This window comes from Podarcis cretensis, assembly GCF_951804945.1.
Source record: "Podarcis cretensis genome assembly, chromosome: 4".
In the NCBI taxonomy this organism is placed as follows: domain Eukaryota; kingdom Metazoa; phylum Chordata; class Lepidosauria; order Squamata; family Lacertidae; genus Podarcis; species Podarcis cretensis.
The window spans coordinates 7190452-7203539 of NC_137173.1; the positions used below are offsets into that span (position 1 = coordinate 7190452).

Genomic DNA, 13088 nt, shown 5'->3' on the forward strand with positions numbered 1-13088 from the left:
AAACATTTAATAATCTAGGGAGAAGTACATTTTTTAAAAAAGATGCTTGGAAAAGACAATCTGTTTTAGAGTTGCAAAATGAATCTGCCAGCTCCCAGACTCTCTAGAAAGGCCTGCTGTGGAAATAAGGGAGTGCTTTACCAGAGAGCTTTGTGGCTGAATCAGGATTTGAACCCAGATCTTCCAGATCTAATATGCTACTTCACAGTCCTCTTGTGTGAAGAGGGACAGAGTAGACTATTTTCAGGCTTGAATGTTGTGGGAAAGGGTAGAGAGGGCTTGGGGTTTGTTTCTCTGTGCTTTACTTCTTTGTCTTCCCATCTTCTGATGCATATTTAGCGACCAAACCTTCAGGACAGGCATTGTATATTTTATGTTTGTGGAATGTAACGTTACTTCTCCTAAATCCTTGGAATAGGCTGCAGGATTGCTGAACTGACTATCCCATAGACACTACTTCCATTCATTGTATCTGTGTGACAAAATAGGCTCCAACTTGGACTAGTGTGTAATTATAAATACCCAATCACCATGAAATTTGCTTTTAATTATTAAATCTAGAGATGGAAAACTCTCTAATGCAGTTAATAATTCTTCCTATACAGTACTTCTAATTTCTATTAGAAATGGGTCCTGTCAAACAAAATTATAGCACTAATAATACTTTATTTATATATAGTCTGAAAAGTACCTGGTATGGTATACAGCATAATCAGGAAATTATATAATATAAATCAATAAAAAGTGCAAATGCAACTAGCAGTCCATTTGTGAAAGCAATAACAAGGAACATAAAATGTGGCTAACACATAAAAACAAAACAACAACTCAACAGCGGCAAGGGTAAAAGATGTTACACATTTAAAAAGTGGAAGCAATGAAATGGGATGTTTTAATGTTTTAAATGCCTGCTGAAATAAAGGGTCTTCAAACTGCTTTATCTGCGCATAACTTACCCTAATTGGAATTTTAGGCTGTTGTGGGTTTTTTTGTTACCTCTTTACAACTCAGACGCTTTGTAAAACTAAAGCATGGAGTGATGGGTGTTTGGCTCCGCAGCTGTGATTCCACGCAAAAAATGTGGTCCAATTTAAGCTGGAGGACCAAGTGGTATGAGATCCAACGGTAGATGGCTGTTGGTCATTCAGATGCAGGACCTTGGATAGCTCCAAGTCTGTTATCTTGGCTGTGTTCTTATATACTTGGCTAAGCCCCACATCATCAGACTGTGGGTTGCCTCTTAGGGCTTGGAACCTGGCACTTTTTTGGGGGGCGGGGCTCCAATGTTCGGGGTTGTTTGTATGATGGGCCTCTGTTTGATAGCTTGGACATGCAGGAGATTCCAGCTAGGGATGCTTGAGGAATTCTGACGTGAATAGGCCTGATCCCCAAATCCTGAATTTCACACTTCTCCAGATTTTGTAGTGCAGTGAAGCGGCCAACCTCAGATAGTGGATTTGGAGCAGTATTTGATGATCTCCTTCTTTTGCTGTTGTTGTTTAGTTGTTTAGTCGTGTCCGACTCTTTGTGACCCCCTGGACCAGAGCATGCCAGGCACTCCTGTCTTCCACTGCCTCCCGCAGTTTGGTCAAACTCATGCTGGTAGCTTCGAGAACACTGTCCAACCATCTCATCTATCATCCCCTTCTCCTTGTGCCCTCCATCTTTCCCAGCATCAGGGTCTTTTCCAGGGAGTCTTCTCTTCTCATGAGGTGGCCAAAGTATTGGAGCCTCAGCTTCACGATCTGTCCTTCCAGTGAGCACCCAGGGCTGATTTCCTTCAGAATGGAGAGGTTTGATCTTCTTGCAGCCCATGGGACTCTCAAGAGTCTCCTCCAGCACCATAATTCAAAAGCATCCATTCTTCGGCGATCAGCCCTCTTTATGGATCTCCTTCTACCGGTCCACAATAGAAAGTGTCCTTTCCTACCGCATCACGGTGTGGTACGCTGGTTTGACATCAGTGGATAGGAAGTGCCTACAGAGGGTGGTGAATACAGCACAAGATATTATGGGCTGTCCTGTGAATCCGCTGGATGACATCATGGAAGAATGTTGCCTCAGGAGAGTGAGGAAAATTCTCAGGGATGATTCACACTCTGGCCGGCACTTTCTTGATTTCCTGCCCTCGGGCAGAAGATATAGAAACATGATTAGTCACACCAACAGGGTAAAGAACAGCTTCTATCCTGGGCTGTTAGGCTGCTGAATGAAAAGATAACAACAGGGCAACTGACTTTCGGGTTTGGTGGGTGTGCGTCAGTAAACGAGGGGAATTAAGACCAAGAGAGCTGGGTGGAGGGTGCTCGTGTAATCTCACTGTATACAAGTTGTACAAGTGACAATAAAGTATTACAATTTCAATTTCAGTCTAGTGCACAGCAAAACTGAAGACTAATTTAACCGATCGAGCATGGTTTAGCCAGGAATCTCCCCACTGAAATGAACCAGAGTTGTGCAAGCATAGGAAATTGTCCTGGTGGTTTGTGAAAGAGAAGGTTCGGCATTTATTTTCTTCTTTGCACAGCCCTGGTGTGAGGCTCTGAGAATCAGCTATGCCGCATTGCCTTGTAACTTTTCCCAAATGGTCTAAAAGCTGAGAGGCAACTGAACCTCTCTTACTGCCTTACGGATGCTCCCGGATTTCCCATCTGCAACTCTTGGTGATTGCTGAGCAAAGCTTCCATTTTATCACGCACAGCCTTTGAAGCGCACTATTGTTCAGCGAGGCGAGATCATCCGAGTGTGACACCGCAGCCACTTAATAGCGTGGAAAGTTCAAGTTGAGTGTTTACAGTGCTTCCTTTTCCCTTTCTCAAGGCATATCCTTCATATCCACACCCCCACCTCCTCTCACCCCCTTTGACTGACACACGGGCCATTGAGTGATGGCGCGACCTCTGTTGTGTTGCTATTTACACTTCGTCTGAAGTAATTTCCTTTGCCGGCGACTGCTTTCACAGCAGAGATGCGATAGGAGAGTCACCAAGTTATGGTGGACAGGTTGCTGGGGGTTGCTCAACAGTAGGGGCCTCTTAGGATTGTCCTGCTGGAATTCTTGCTCCTCTGGGTATTTGGCAGTTTCTAAGCAAAAATAGCAGGACGCAGGTGGCGCTGTGGGTTAAAGCCTCAGCGCCTAGGACTTGCCGATCGAAAGGTCGGCGGTTCGAATCCCTGCGGCGGGGTGCACTCCCGCTGCTCGGTCCCAGCGCCTGCCAACCTAGCAGTTCGAAAGCACCTCCGGGTGCAAGTAGATAAATAGGGACCGCTTACCAGCGGGAAGGTAAACGGCGTTTCCGTGTGCGACTCTGGCTCGCCAGAGCAGCGATGTCACGCTGGCCACGTGACCCGGAAGTGTCTCCGGACAGCGCTGGCCCCTGGCCTCTTAAGTGAGATGGGCGCACAACCCCAGAGTCTGTCAAGACTGGCCCGTACGGGCAGGGGTACCTTTACCTTTACCTTTAAGCAAAAATAGCACTGGACCACTTCTACTGTATGTCTTTTCTATTATATTGCATCTCGCTCTGTTTTTAGTTGTGTGTTGTCTGTCCATTCCCATCGTGTCTGCGGTACAAAGCTGCTGTAATAAAATAAGTTTCTTTTTTTATTATTATTAGCAATTTCAACATAACAAATTATCAAAATATATCATATTCATTATTTTTCCCCTTTTTCCCCATCCCCCTTCAAACCCTCCTTCCCTCAGCTCCGCTCTCTGATTTCTCAGCACATATTATTCTCTGCATGTTACAAAATTATACATATCCTTACATTGTCTATCTAACATGTTATCAACCAATAAATATGTGTATGTTTATTCAAAACCTGCCAAGGAGTCCAGTTTATTTTGTTGTCTTTTTAGATAATTTGTAAAAAGCTCCCATTCTTCCTTAAAGCCACAGTTGTTCTTCTCCCTCAATTTGTATGTCAGTTTAGTCATCTCTGCATAACTCATCAATTTTTCTTGCCACTGTTCTTTCGTTGGGATTTCCTCATTCTTCCATCCTTGTGCTATCAAGACTCTTGCTGCTGTTGTAGCATACATAAATAAATTCTTTGTTTTTCTTGGCAGGTCTTGTCCTACAATCCCTAACAAAAATGCTTCTGTTTTTGTTTTTTTTTTACAAATGTCATTTTAAACATTTTTTTCAGTTCATTGTATATCATTTCCCAATAATTTTTAAGTAATAAAATAAGTTTCAAGCCTGCATCTGCTTTGGTGGGCTCTTGCCACAATAAAATGTGTTCAGGCTTTAAGGTGTCCCGAGTTTATTTTCTGTGTTTGTTGCATTGGACTGGCACAGCCCCGCTCCTAGATTTTACAGTGGTGCCTCGCAAGATGAAAATAATCCGTTCTGCGAGTCTCTTCGTCTAGCGGTTTTTTCGTCTTGCGAAGCAACCCTATTAGGGGCTTAGCGGATTAGCGCTATTAGCGGCTTAGCGGCTATTAAAGGCTTAGCGGCTAAGAGGCTATTAGCAGCTTAGCGGTTTAGAAAAAGGGGGGGGAGCGAAAAAACTCGCAAGACTCGCAAGACATTTTCGTCTTGCGAAGCAAGCCCATAGGGAAATTCGTCTTGCGAAGCGCATCGAAAAACGGAAAACCCTTTCGTCTAGCGGGTTTTCCGTCTTGCGAGGCATTCGTCTTGCGGGACACCACTGTACTTGTCTTTCTGACTTGTTTCTTCTCCCTGCCTCTCCAGTGCCAATGTGAAGTTGAAATACGTATTTGACTAGGTAGAAGTATTGCAGAAACTATTTCAAGCAGACCCCATTTGGTGGAAACCTAGATTTTTGCATAAGCAACATAATAATCAGTTACTGAACTGAGAAACAAAATGTTTTCAGTGCAACTGCTTGTCCACACTTATAAAACAAAATTGATTTTGTAAATCCCACTTTTAAATGGGTGACGTGATCACATGGTCTAGTGAAACCAGTGCAGCAAATGAACTTAGCATCTAAAGACCTGCATGGAATGAGCAAGGAATAGATTTGGATCTCCTAGTGCAGTGCTCTTCAACCTTGGACTACAACTCCCATCATTCACGAGCTGGCTACGTCTGGGGACCCAAGTTTGAAGATCACCCTGCTGTAGATCACTTGGTGATTTGCAGTAGGTGGTTAAAGTAGGGGTGGCTAACCTTTTTGGGGCTAAGGACGACATTGACCCCAAGATCTACCCTTCTGGGGGCTGCGTGGTCAAAGTGGGCATAGCCAAAATGTAAAAGTGGGTGTTGCCATTTTGGGGTGGGCTTAGAAGATGGCATATTTGGAGTTGGGAGATTGAGAGCTCAAAAACAGGGGGGCGGGGTGAAGGGAGGAGTAGAACAAGTGAACTCAAGCGCCAGTTCTTATAATGACTACTTTGGATGGGAACAGTGGAAAGCCACTGTTCTGCAGTCTGGCAGTCCTGCCTCTCAGGTTGCAATGGCTGCCAATAGATCAGTTCTGGAACCAAATGGAAATGAGTTTGAATTACAGTAGTCGAGGTATGTCTCCAGGTCTTCACGCATCCTGGCCAGCACAGCAAATAAGTGGTCTGATTACATAGTACTTGTAAAAATTACCTGCTGAGGCTTGCAGCAAGAGGACATCCCTGCTGTGTTGCCTGTCATTGTACTCTGATGGTGTGCTGAGCCCCTCTCCAACCTCGCAGCCACTTGCTGGAATTGCTGGGTGTTCATAATTCTCAGACTTGGTTCACTGTCTATTATGGCAGATTTCTTTTTCTTTTTCTACTTTATTTTCAATGCAAAATTTCAACATAAAATATAAACAAAATAATACATTGGTCAAAAAATCAAAGAAAGAAAAAAAAGAACAACCACAAAAACGTAAACAAACATACATATACTTTGACTCCCTCCCATCCTTTTGAGACTTCAACTTTTCATTTTATCTTAATTGTTGTGTTATATATATATTATGTTATTTCTAGCTTTAGACCTTTTATAACCATTTCTTCATTCCCTTGACCTTGCAAACTTCATTTATTACATACTGATATGTTAATTCCAGAACAATGTTTTTTCATATACTCTTTAACACAATCCCATTATTTTATTAGTTGTTTATCTGATTGTCCTCTTCAGACTGCCATTAACCTTGCCAAATCTATGTATTATGGTAGATTTCATGAGCCCATGAGCTGGGGATTGGAGGTCCAGCATGTCGACCTATGACAATGGCACTTTGTACTTTATGCAAGTTTTAGCTTTCCTGGAATCTCATCTCAAGAAATTTGGAGGAATTGTAATTGCGGGACGCAGGTGGCGCTGTGGGTTAAAGCCTCAGCGCCTAGGGCTTGCCGATCGAAAGGTCGGCGGTTCGAATCCCTGCGGCGGGGTGCGCTCCCGCTGCTCGGTCCCAGCGCCTGCCAACCTAGCAGTTCGAAAGCACCTCCGGGTGCAAGTAGATAAATAGGGACCGCTTACCAGCGGGAAGGTAAACGGCGTTTCCGTGTGCGGCTCTGGCTCGCCAGAGCAGCGATGTCACGCTGGCCACGTGACCCGGAAGTGTCTCCGGACAGCGCTGGCCCCTGGCCTCTTAAGTGAGATGGGCGCACAACCCCAGAGTCTGTCAAGACTGGCCCGTATGGGCAGGGGTACCTTTACCTTTACCTAGGAGTTTCTTAACTGTCAATTTTGGGAGGAGGGTGTGTGTCTGTTAAATTACTTTAGCTTTGCGTTTGTAGCATAGAAGTATCCGTGATATTTCCCTTTGAAGTTATTCCTTTTTAAATCAAAAGACTCTTATCTCCAGCATTAAAAGATTCTATCTGTGAAGCACTCTGGTGGAGAATTTTAAATTCACACCAGTCAGGAAATTGAGACTTATGGTCCCTGCGGCAAAGGTAACGGCCACAGTGCATATATATATTACAGTGTAAACTTAATGGCTCTATAAATACAGTAGCAAAAAAATACTGCAGACGGGCAGGAGTGCCAAGCTGCAAAGGCTGAGAGGACCATAAACTTGGCATGTGTGACATGTAAATCTTCGGCTGCAACGTTGTGTGCCGGATGAGACTCAGAGACAGGGAACACACATTCTTCCAGTTGCAAGGGGAGGCTTTTGCAAATATTCATTGATTTGGACTGTTGGAGTCTCTTTCCCGGCCATCCTCTCCACCCCCAAGTTCTTTGCTTTTTTACAGCCTCCATCTTCTCCCTCTTTAAAGGTAAAGGTAAAGGTACCCCTGCCCGTACGGGCCAGTCGTGTCCGACTCTAGGGTTGTGCGCTCATCTCACTTAAGAGGCCGGGGGCCAGCGCTGTCTGGAGACACTTCCGGGTCACGTGGCCAGCGTGACGAAACTGCTCTGGCGAGCCAGTACCAGCGCAGCACACGGAAACGCCGTTTACCTTCCCGCTGTAAAGCGGTACCTATTTATCTACTTGCACTTGAGGGTGCTTTCGAACTGCTAGGTGGGCAGGAGCTGGGACCGAAAGACGGGAGCTCACTCCGCCACGGGGATTCGAACCGCCAACCATGCGATCGGCAAGTCCTAGCCGTTGAGGTTTTACCCACAGCGCCACCCGCGTCCCATTCTCCCTCTTTAAAGAGCCACTAATACAATGCTAACTTAGAAGTGGCAGGAAAGCTAATTAATTAAGCACTAATTGTCAAGCCAATTGTTGCTAGGCTTAACATTTGACTTGTTTACTATCTGGAGATAAAAACGAAAAGAACTAATGATCTAACAAATTGCTCATCGCTCATAAATGTCCACATTGTTGCATGTATGAATGATTATTTTATGAAGTAAGCATCCTTTTTTCCCTTTTCCTTTTAAAGGCAATCCAGAAGTGGTGTAAATGTGATGGGTATGATGTTTAAAATTGTCTAGGTAGCCGTGGAGACAAATGGTTTGCCTAATAAAGCTTAATGACTGATTTTTCCCTCCACTAATCAGAGCTAAGAATGTGCTTCATTAAGATAATTAACTGAGTAGTTGCTTAACTGTCAGTCCTAGACACAAATTCCCAGGTTCCTTGCTTTTCTCTAAATAAAAGCCAGAGAAAAGAAAGATCCTGGCTCCCTTTAATCATCTTTATTAGTAAGATGATGGGCAAAAGGGTTATTCATTTTTTTAAAAGGCAGCTCTCTGCCTGGAGCTGCGACATTTCGGATAGTACGGAACATACTGTTGGTGTGCACGCCAGAAAGAATATTTTAGTTCATATGTTGGTCTGGCAACAGAGAGATAAATTTGAAGCTAGCTTTTTGTTATGAAGAGCTGACATTTAACACAAGTAGGCCATCAAACCTCGGCGCTTCCAAAGCTTGAACTATAGAGCAGAGCCCAAAGTTCCACTCAGGATGCTCCCTGGATAGTTGGTTTAAATGTATCTGGAAATCTGCATCTTTATGTGATTTGATTATTTGTTCCACTTGTACATTCTCCGCCCCTCCCCAAGCTCAGGGTGGCATAGATACTGTTCTGACTTTTTAACCATAGTTCTAGTTACAGGTAGGTAGCCGTGTTGGTCTGCCGTAAAAACAAAATAAAAATATATAATATAATATAAATATCTGAAGAAGAAGTGTGCATGCACACGAAAGCTCATACCAATAACAAACTTAATTGGTCTCTAAGGTGCTTCTGGAAGGATTTTTTTTATTTTGTTTCTTTTCACCATAGTTAGCCAATTTGGGGATCATTCTGTTTGCTTGAGAGCTCAACTCCCTTCCGCGGTGTGTTGCATCTATGTTGCAGCCATGTTTATCACTTCCCAGATTCTTTCCTAACAATGGCTTGCCAGTGGGATTGTGGAGCACTGAAACCATGATGCGTGACAGAATTTCCACCAGTCTCTATTTTTCCATGGATATTTTAGAGTAATAACTGGTGTAAGTGAAGGCACCAGGCAAGTCTCCCTGGGGCGAGCGTTCCACAAATGGGGAGCCACCCGTTCTAGTGTTGCCACCCTCCAGACCTCTAATGGAAGGGGCAAACAAAGAAGGGCCTCAGGTGATGATGGCAGGTCTGCCCGGGTCCCCATCGTTCTGCCTGGACACTGAGGTCCAGCTCTGAGGGCCTTCTGGCGCTTCCCTCGCTGTGAGAAGCCAAGTTACAGGGAACCAGGCAGAGGGCCTTCTCGGTAGTGGCACCCACCCTGACATCCCACCAGATGTCAAAGAGAAGAACAACTACCAGACTTTTAGAAGACATCTGAAGGCAGCCCTGTTTAGGGAAGCTTTTAATGTTTAATAGACTATTGTATATTAATATTCTGTTGGGAGCTGCCCAGAGTGGCTGGGGAAACCCAGCTAGATGGGCGGGTATAAATAATAAATTATTATTATTATTATTATTATTATTATTATTATTTGTATTGGGGGAGGCAGTCCTGGCGGTATTGCGGTTCTGAGCTTCATTAGGTTTTATTAGGCTTCATTAGGTCAAAACGAGCACTTTGAACTGGGGCCAGAAACTCATTGGTAGCCAGTGCAATCAGTGTAATATGCTTGAACTGTCTTGTCCCACTGAGAAAGTTGGCCGCTGAATTCTGCACCAGCTGAAGTTTCCGAACAATCTTCAGAGGCAGTCCCACATATAGCACACTGCAGTAGTTGCGTATCACAGCTGACCAGAACCTCAAGCCCAGCGCTCCAGCTGTTACACAACAATAATAGTGTAATGAATGTTGCTTTATGATATGGGTATGATTTATTTCCCGAGAAATGAATCTTACACTCAGTGTACAACATGCACCTGTGACCCAAACATTGTGGGGTTTTTTGGCCTCAACTCCCTGATCTGTCCTTTGGCTTGGACTCCCCCTGGTGGAAGAGGGGAATTGTTCTTTCTGATTTCTCCCAAGTACCATTTCATTGCAGTACTGAAAAACGCGTTTCTTGCAATTCTTTCGCTGTAATTAGGAGGACAGGTAAGTCACCCATGAGAATAATTTAAGAGAATTAAGTGAAGGCTCCAAAACTTGAATAACTGAGTAAGCTGTTGTCTTTTTGTAAATACTTACCTTTGCAGCTCTATGTCATGAATCGTAAACATAGACCTTGCGATCCTAATGTGAGGGTGGGAAATATTTTTCAGTATTCAGTTTCCTCCCTTTCTCTTTCAGAGTTTTCACGTCTTCCACAATGAATCCAGTTTACAGCCCCGTTCAACCTGGGGCTCCTTATGGAAACCCTAAGAACATGGCCTATACAGGTAAGGTTTCTTCTATTACCATGCTCAGAGGCCTAGTTCCCATGCAGGTCATGTGCCTTTTTATGGGATGTACCATTTCAGATGGAAGGTGGGGCTAATCAAACAATGCTCTTTAATACCCCTACCTCCACTCTCTGCATGTAGAAAGCTAGATCCGGGATGGCAGGTCTTAGCTGGGTTTTAGCCTTGTGATGTTCTCTCTGTGTGTGTTTTGCTTTGTACATTTGTTCCTGAGAGCAGCTCCTATTGGGAGCTTAAAGTGGTATAGTTCAGATACAGGTTTTCCACGCAGCAGTGTGTGTACCAGGCAGCTGGTTAATTCAGATAAGTTGAACCCTTCCAAGAAGTGCGTTGCTATAACCAAGTTTTGTTGTTGTTCTTGGATCTTGTTGTTACCCCTGGAGTTTCCTTCAGTGCACCCACTTTTGTTTGATAAGACTTCTCTCCTCAGGCATGTTCTAATGTGATACTTCAATTTGTGCTTAACCTTTGGTATGTCTACCCTATGGGATCTCATCACTTATCTTCAGTCTGCACGCCTAAAAAAAGTCAGTGGTTTCTCTCTCTGCTGATGGCTGCTTCCTTCTGCATAAATAACTCTCTGTAGGTTACAGTGATGAACCTTGCCATGAATTACCACTGATGTAACCTGTGAATATTGCACAAGAAAACTCATCCATATGTTAGCAATTACATCTGCTGAAAATACAAAATGAAAAAAAAGAAGCCCCAATCCAGTTATTTATAGCTGATGGTTTCTTGTTTTAGTTGCATGCCTGTCCGTGCCTCTCAACTTTATAAAGATTTCCTCATTAGGGTTCCTTAGTGAAAAACACAGATAAAATTTCCCTATAATTATTGGAAGTTGTTTATGTTCTGCAACTGTATTGATGAATCAGCAGCTAGATTTGGAATATATGACTTTTTCTTTTTCTTTTTCTTTTTCTTTTTCTTTTTTTCCTTTTCCTTTTCCTTTTTCTTTTTCTTTTTCTTTTTCTTTTTCTTTTTCTTTTTCTACTGTGCCCTGTCAGCAACAGTAGACTTAGTAGCAGGGCAACACTAGTCACTCTTGGAAGAAACTGCTTTTCCAAATCCCTTTTGGTTCCAATTCAGGCCTGGTTGGGGGAGGAAAACTGTCTCGGTTGTTCTGTGGGGTGACGTTTGCTGAGAGAAAGATAAGGGATATGCGACCCTGACGATTCTGTTAGACCGGGGGTCAGGAGCCTCAGGCTGATGGGCCTCAAGCAGCTTACGGGGGTCGTTTAACCACCCCACGAGCCGCTCCCAAACCGAACCGAGCTGCCCGCTCGACGAGTCCCCGTCCGCTACGCTAAAGCGGCACGGCGCGGGGACTCGCTTCTGCGATGCCGGAAATCGCATCTGTGCAGACGCCGGAAATTGAGAGCATGGGCGCTTATGTGCGCCCGCAATCCGGCCCACGGAGGAATCTCCACTGGAGTGAACTGGCCCAGGCAAGGTAAACCTCTGCCGACCCCATTTGGCCATGGTATCCTTCTGGATAGGCTGTCCAGGTTAGGTGTGGGAGGTGGTTTTTGGCAGCGATTCTCTTCCTACTTGGATGGCTGTTTCCTGAAGGTGTTGCTGGGAGCTTACTGCTCAGCCTCTTGGCTGTCACACAGCCCTTACTGTCGGTAAATTATTCCTGGTTTTTACTCGGAATCTCCTGTTTTGTAACTTGAATCCATTGGTACTGGTTCTCCAGAGCAGGAAAAAACAAGCTTGTTCCATCTTCTACGTAGCTTTTTATTCGTTGTTGTTGTTGTTGTTGTTGTCATCTACTTATCATTATCTACTTATTTAGTGTAAGCCACCCAGAGAACTTGATGTTATGGAATGGCATACACATACCATAAATAGGTACAGTGGTACCTTGGTTCCCAAATGGCTGAGTTGTCGAATAAATCAGCTCCTGAACGCCGCAAACCTGGAAGTAAGTGTTCCGGTTTGTGAACGTTTTTCGGAAGCCAAATGTCTGACACGGCTTCCAATTAGTGCAGGAAGCTCCTGCAGCCAATCAGAAGCCGCACCTTGGTTTTTGAACGGTTTCGGGAGTCGAACGGACTCCCAGAACAGATTAAGTTCGAGAACCCAAGGTACCACTGTAATGGAAAATGGGGCCAGTATCTATCTGTCCTAGATCTTTTTTGTCACTTTTCAGACAGGAGTGATGCTCAACTGTTCTGGGATGCTGTTCTGGGATGCACCAGTTGCCACAATATAACAGGCTATTGTAAGTCTACAACTACCATGTTGTAGATCTTGAAAGAAGCTGCCGTGTGTCCTACAGAGCCTAGTTGTTTTGTTTGGAAGTGTCTTCGTTCCTGTTGCCGCAGCCGGTAGCGAGAGACCGTCTCTGAAAAACCTTCTCAGTAGGAAATTAGGAAGATGGGCATTTTGACCAATGCCAGTTGGCATGCAGGGACCTAAAATATGAGCTGAGCATCTAATGCATAGAAAGGTGATGGAATGGGGCAGCTTAAGAGGTGCAGATACCTGGGGAGAGAGAGACCTGAGGAGGAATGATGTAATGGCTGGTGATCCATATGAATTGCATAAGAGGCAAACCTGCACAGGATCTGGAAACAGAACGATATATTGGAACAGACAGAGTGTTCCAGCAGAAAATCAGGAAATGGCTATAAGGGAATAAGAGTTCAGGAGAGGCTGAGAATAAGCATTCATGTCATGTCTGAGCTTGGTTCTTTGTGTGTCTTTGTAATATGCATGAAGATAAATGTTGTTTAATAGCATCAAAATATGTTAACCTCCTAAACGTAGAAGACAAGCTTATGGGGCCGTGATAATCTAATGTATTCTGTAGGCAGCTGTATGAAAGAGATGCATTTAAAACTCATAGGGGAAAATAGGAAAATAGGAAGTTTTCTCTGTGGC

At 44.2% G+C, this 13088-nt stretch overlaps 1 protein-coding gene across 6 annotated transcripts in view; it reads left to right on the forward strand.

Moving 5' to 3' along the window:
- FAM168A (family with sequence similarity 168 member A) overlaps positions 1-13088 on the forward strand; it is a 183257-nt gene that overhangs the window by 64671 nt on the left and 105498 nt on the right. For all 6 annotated transcript variants that reach the window (XM_079974161.1, XM_079974157.1, XM_079974162.1 and 3 more), the window contains one exon: positions 10087-10175. In XM_079974161.1, coding sequence (XP_079830287.1) covers positions 10106-10175 — 70 coding nt within the window. In that variant the 5' untranslated portion in view covers positions 10087-10105. The remainder of the gene's footprint in view (positions 1-10086; positions 10176-13088) is intronic.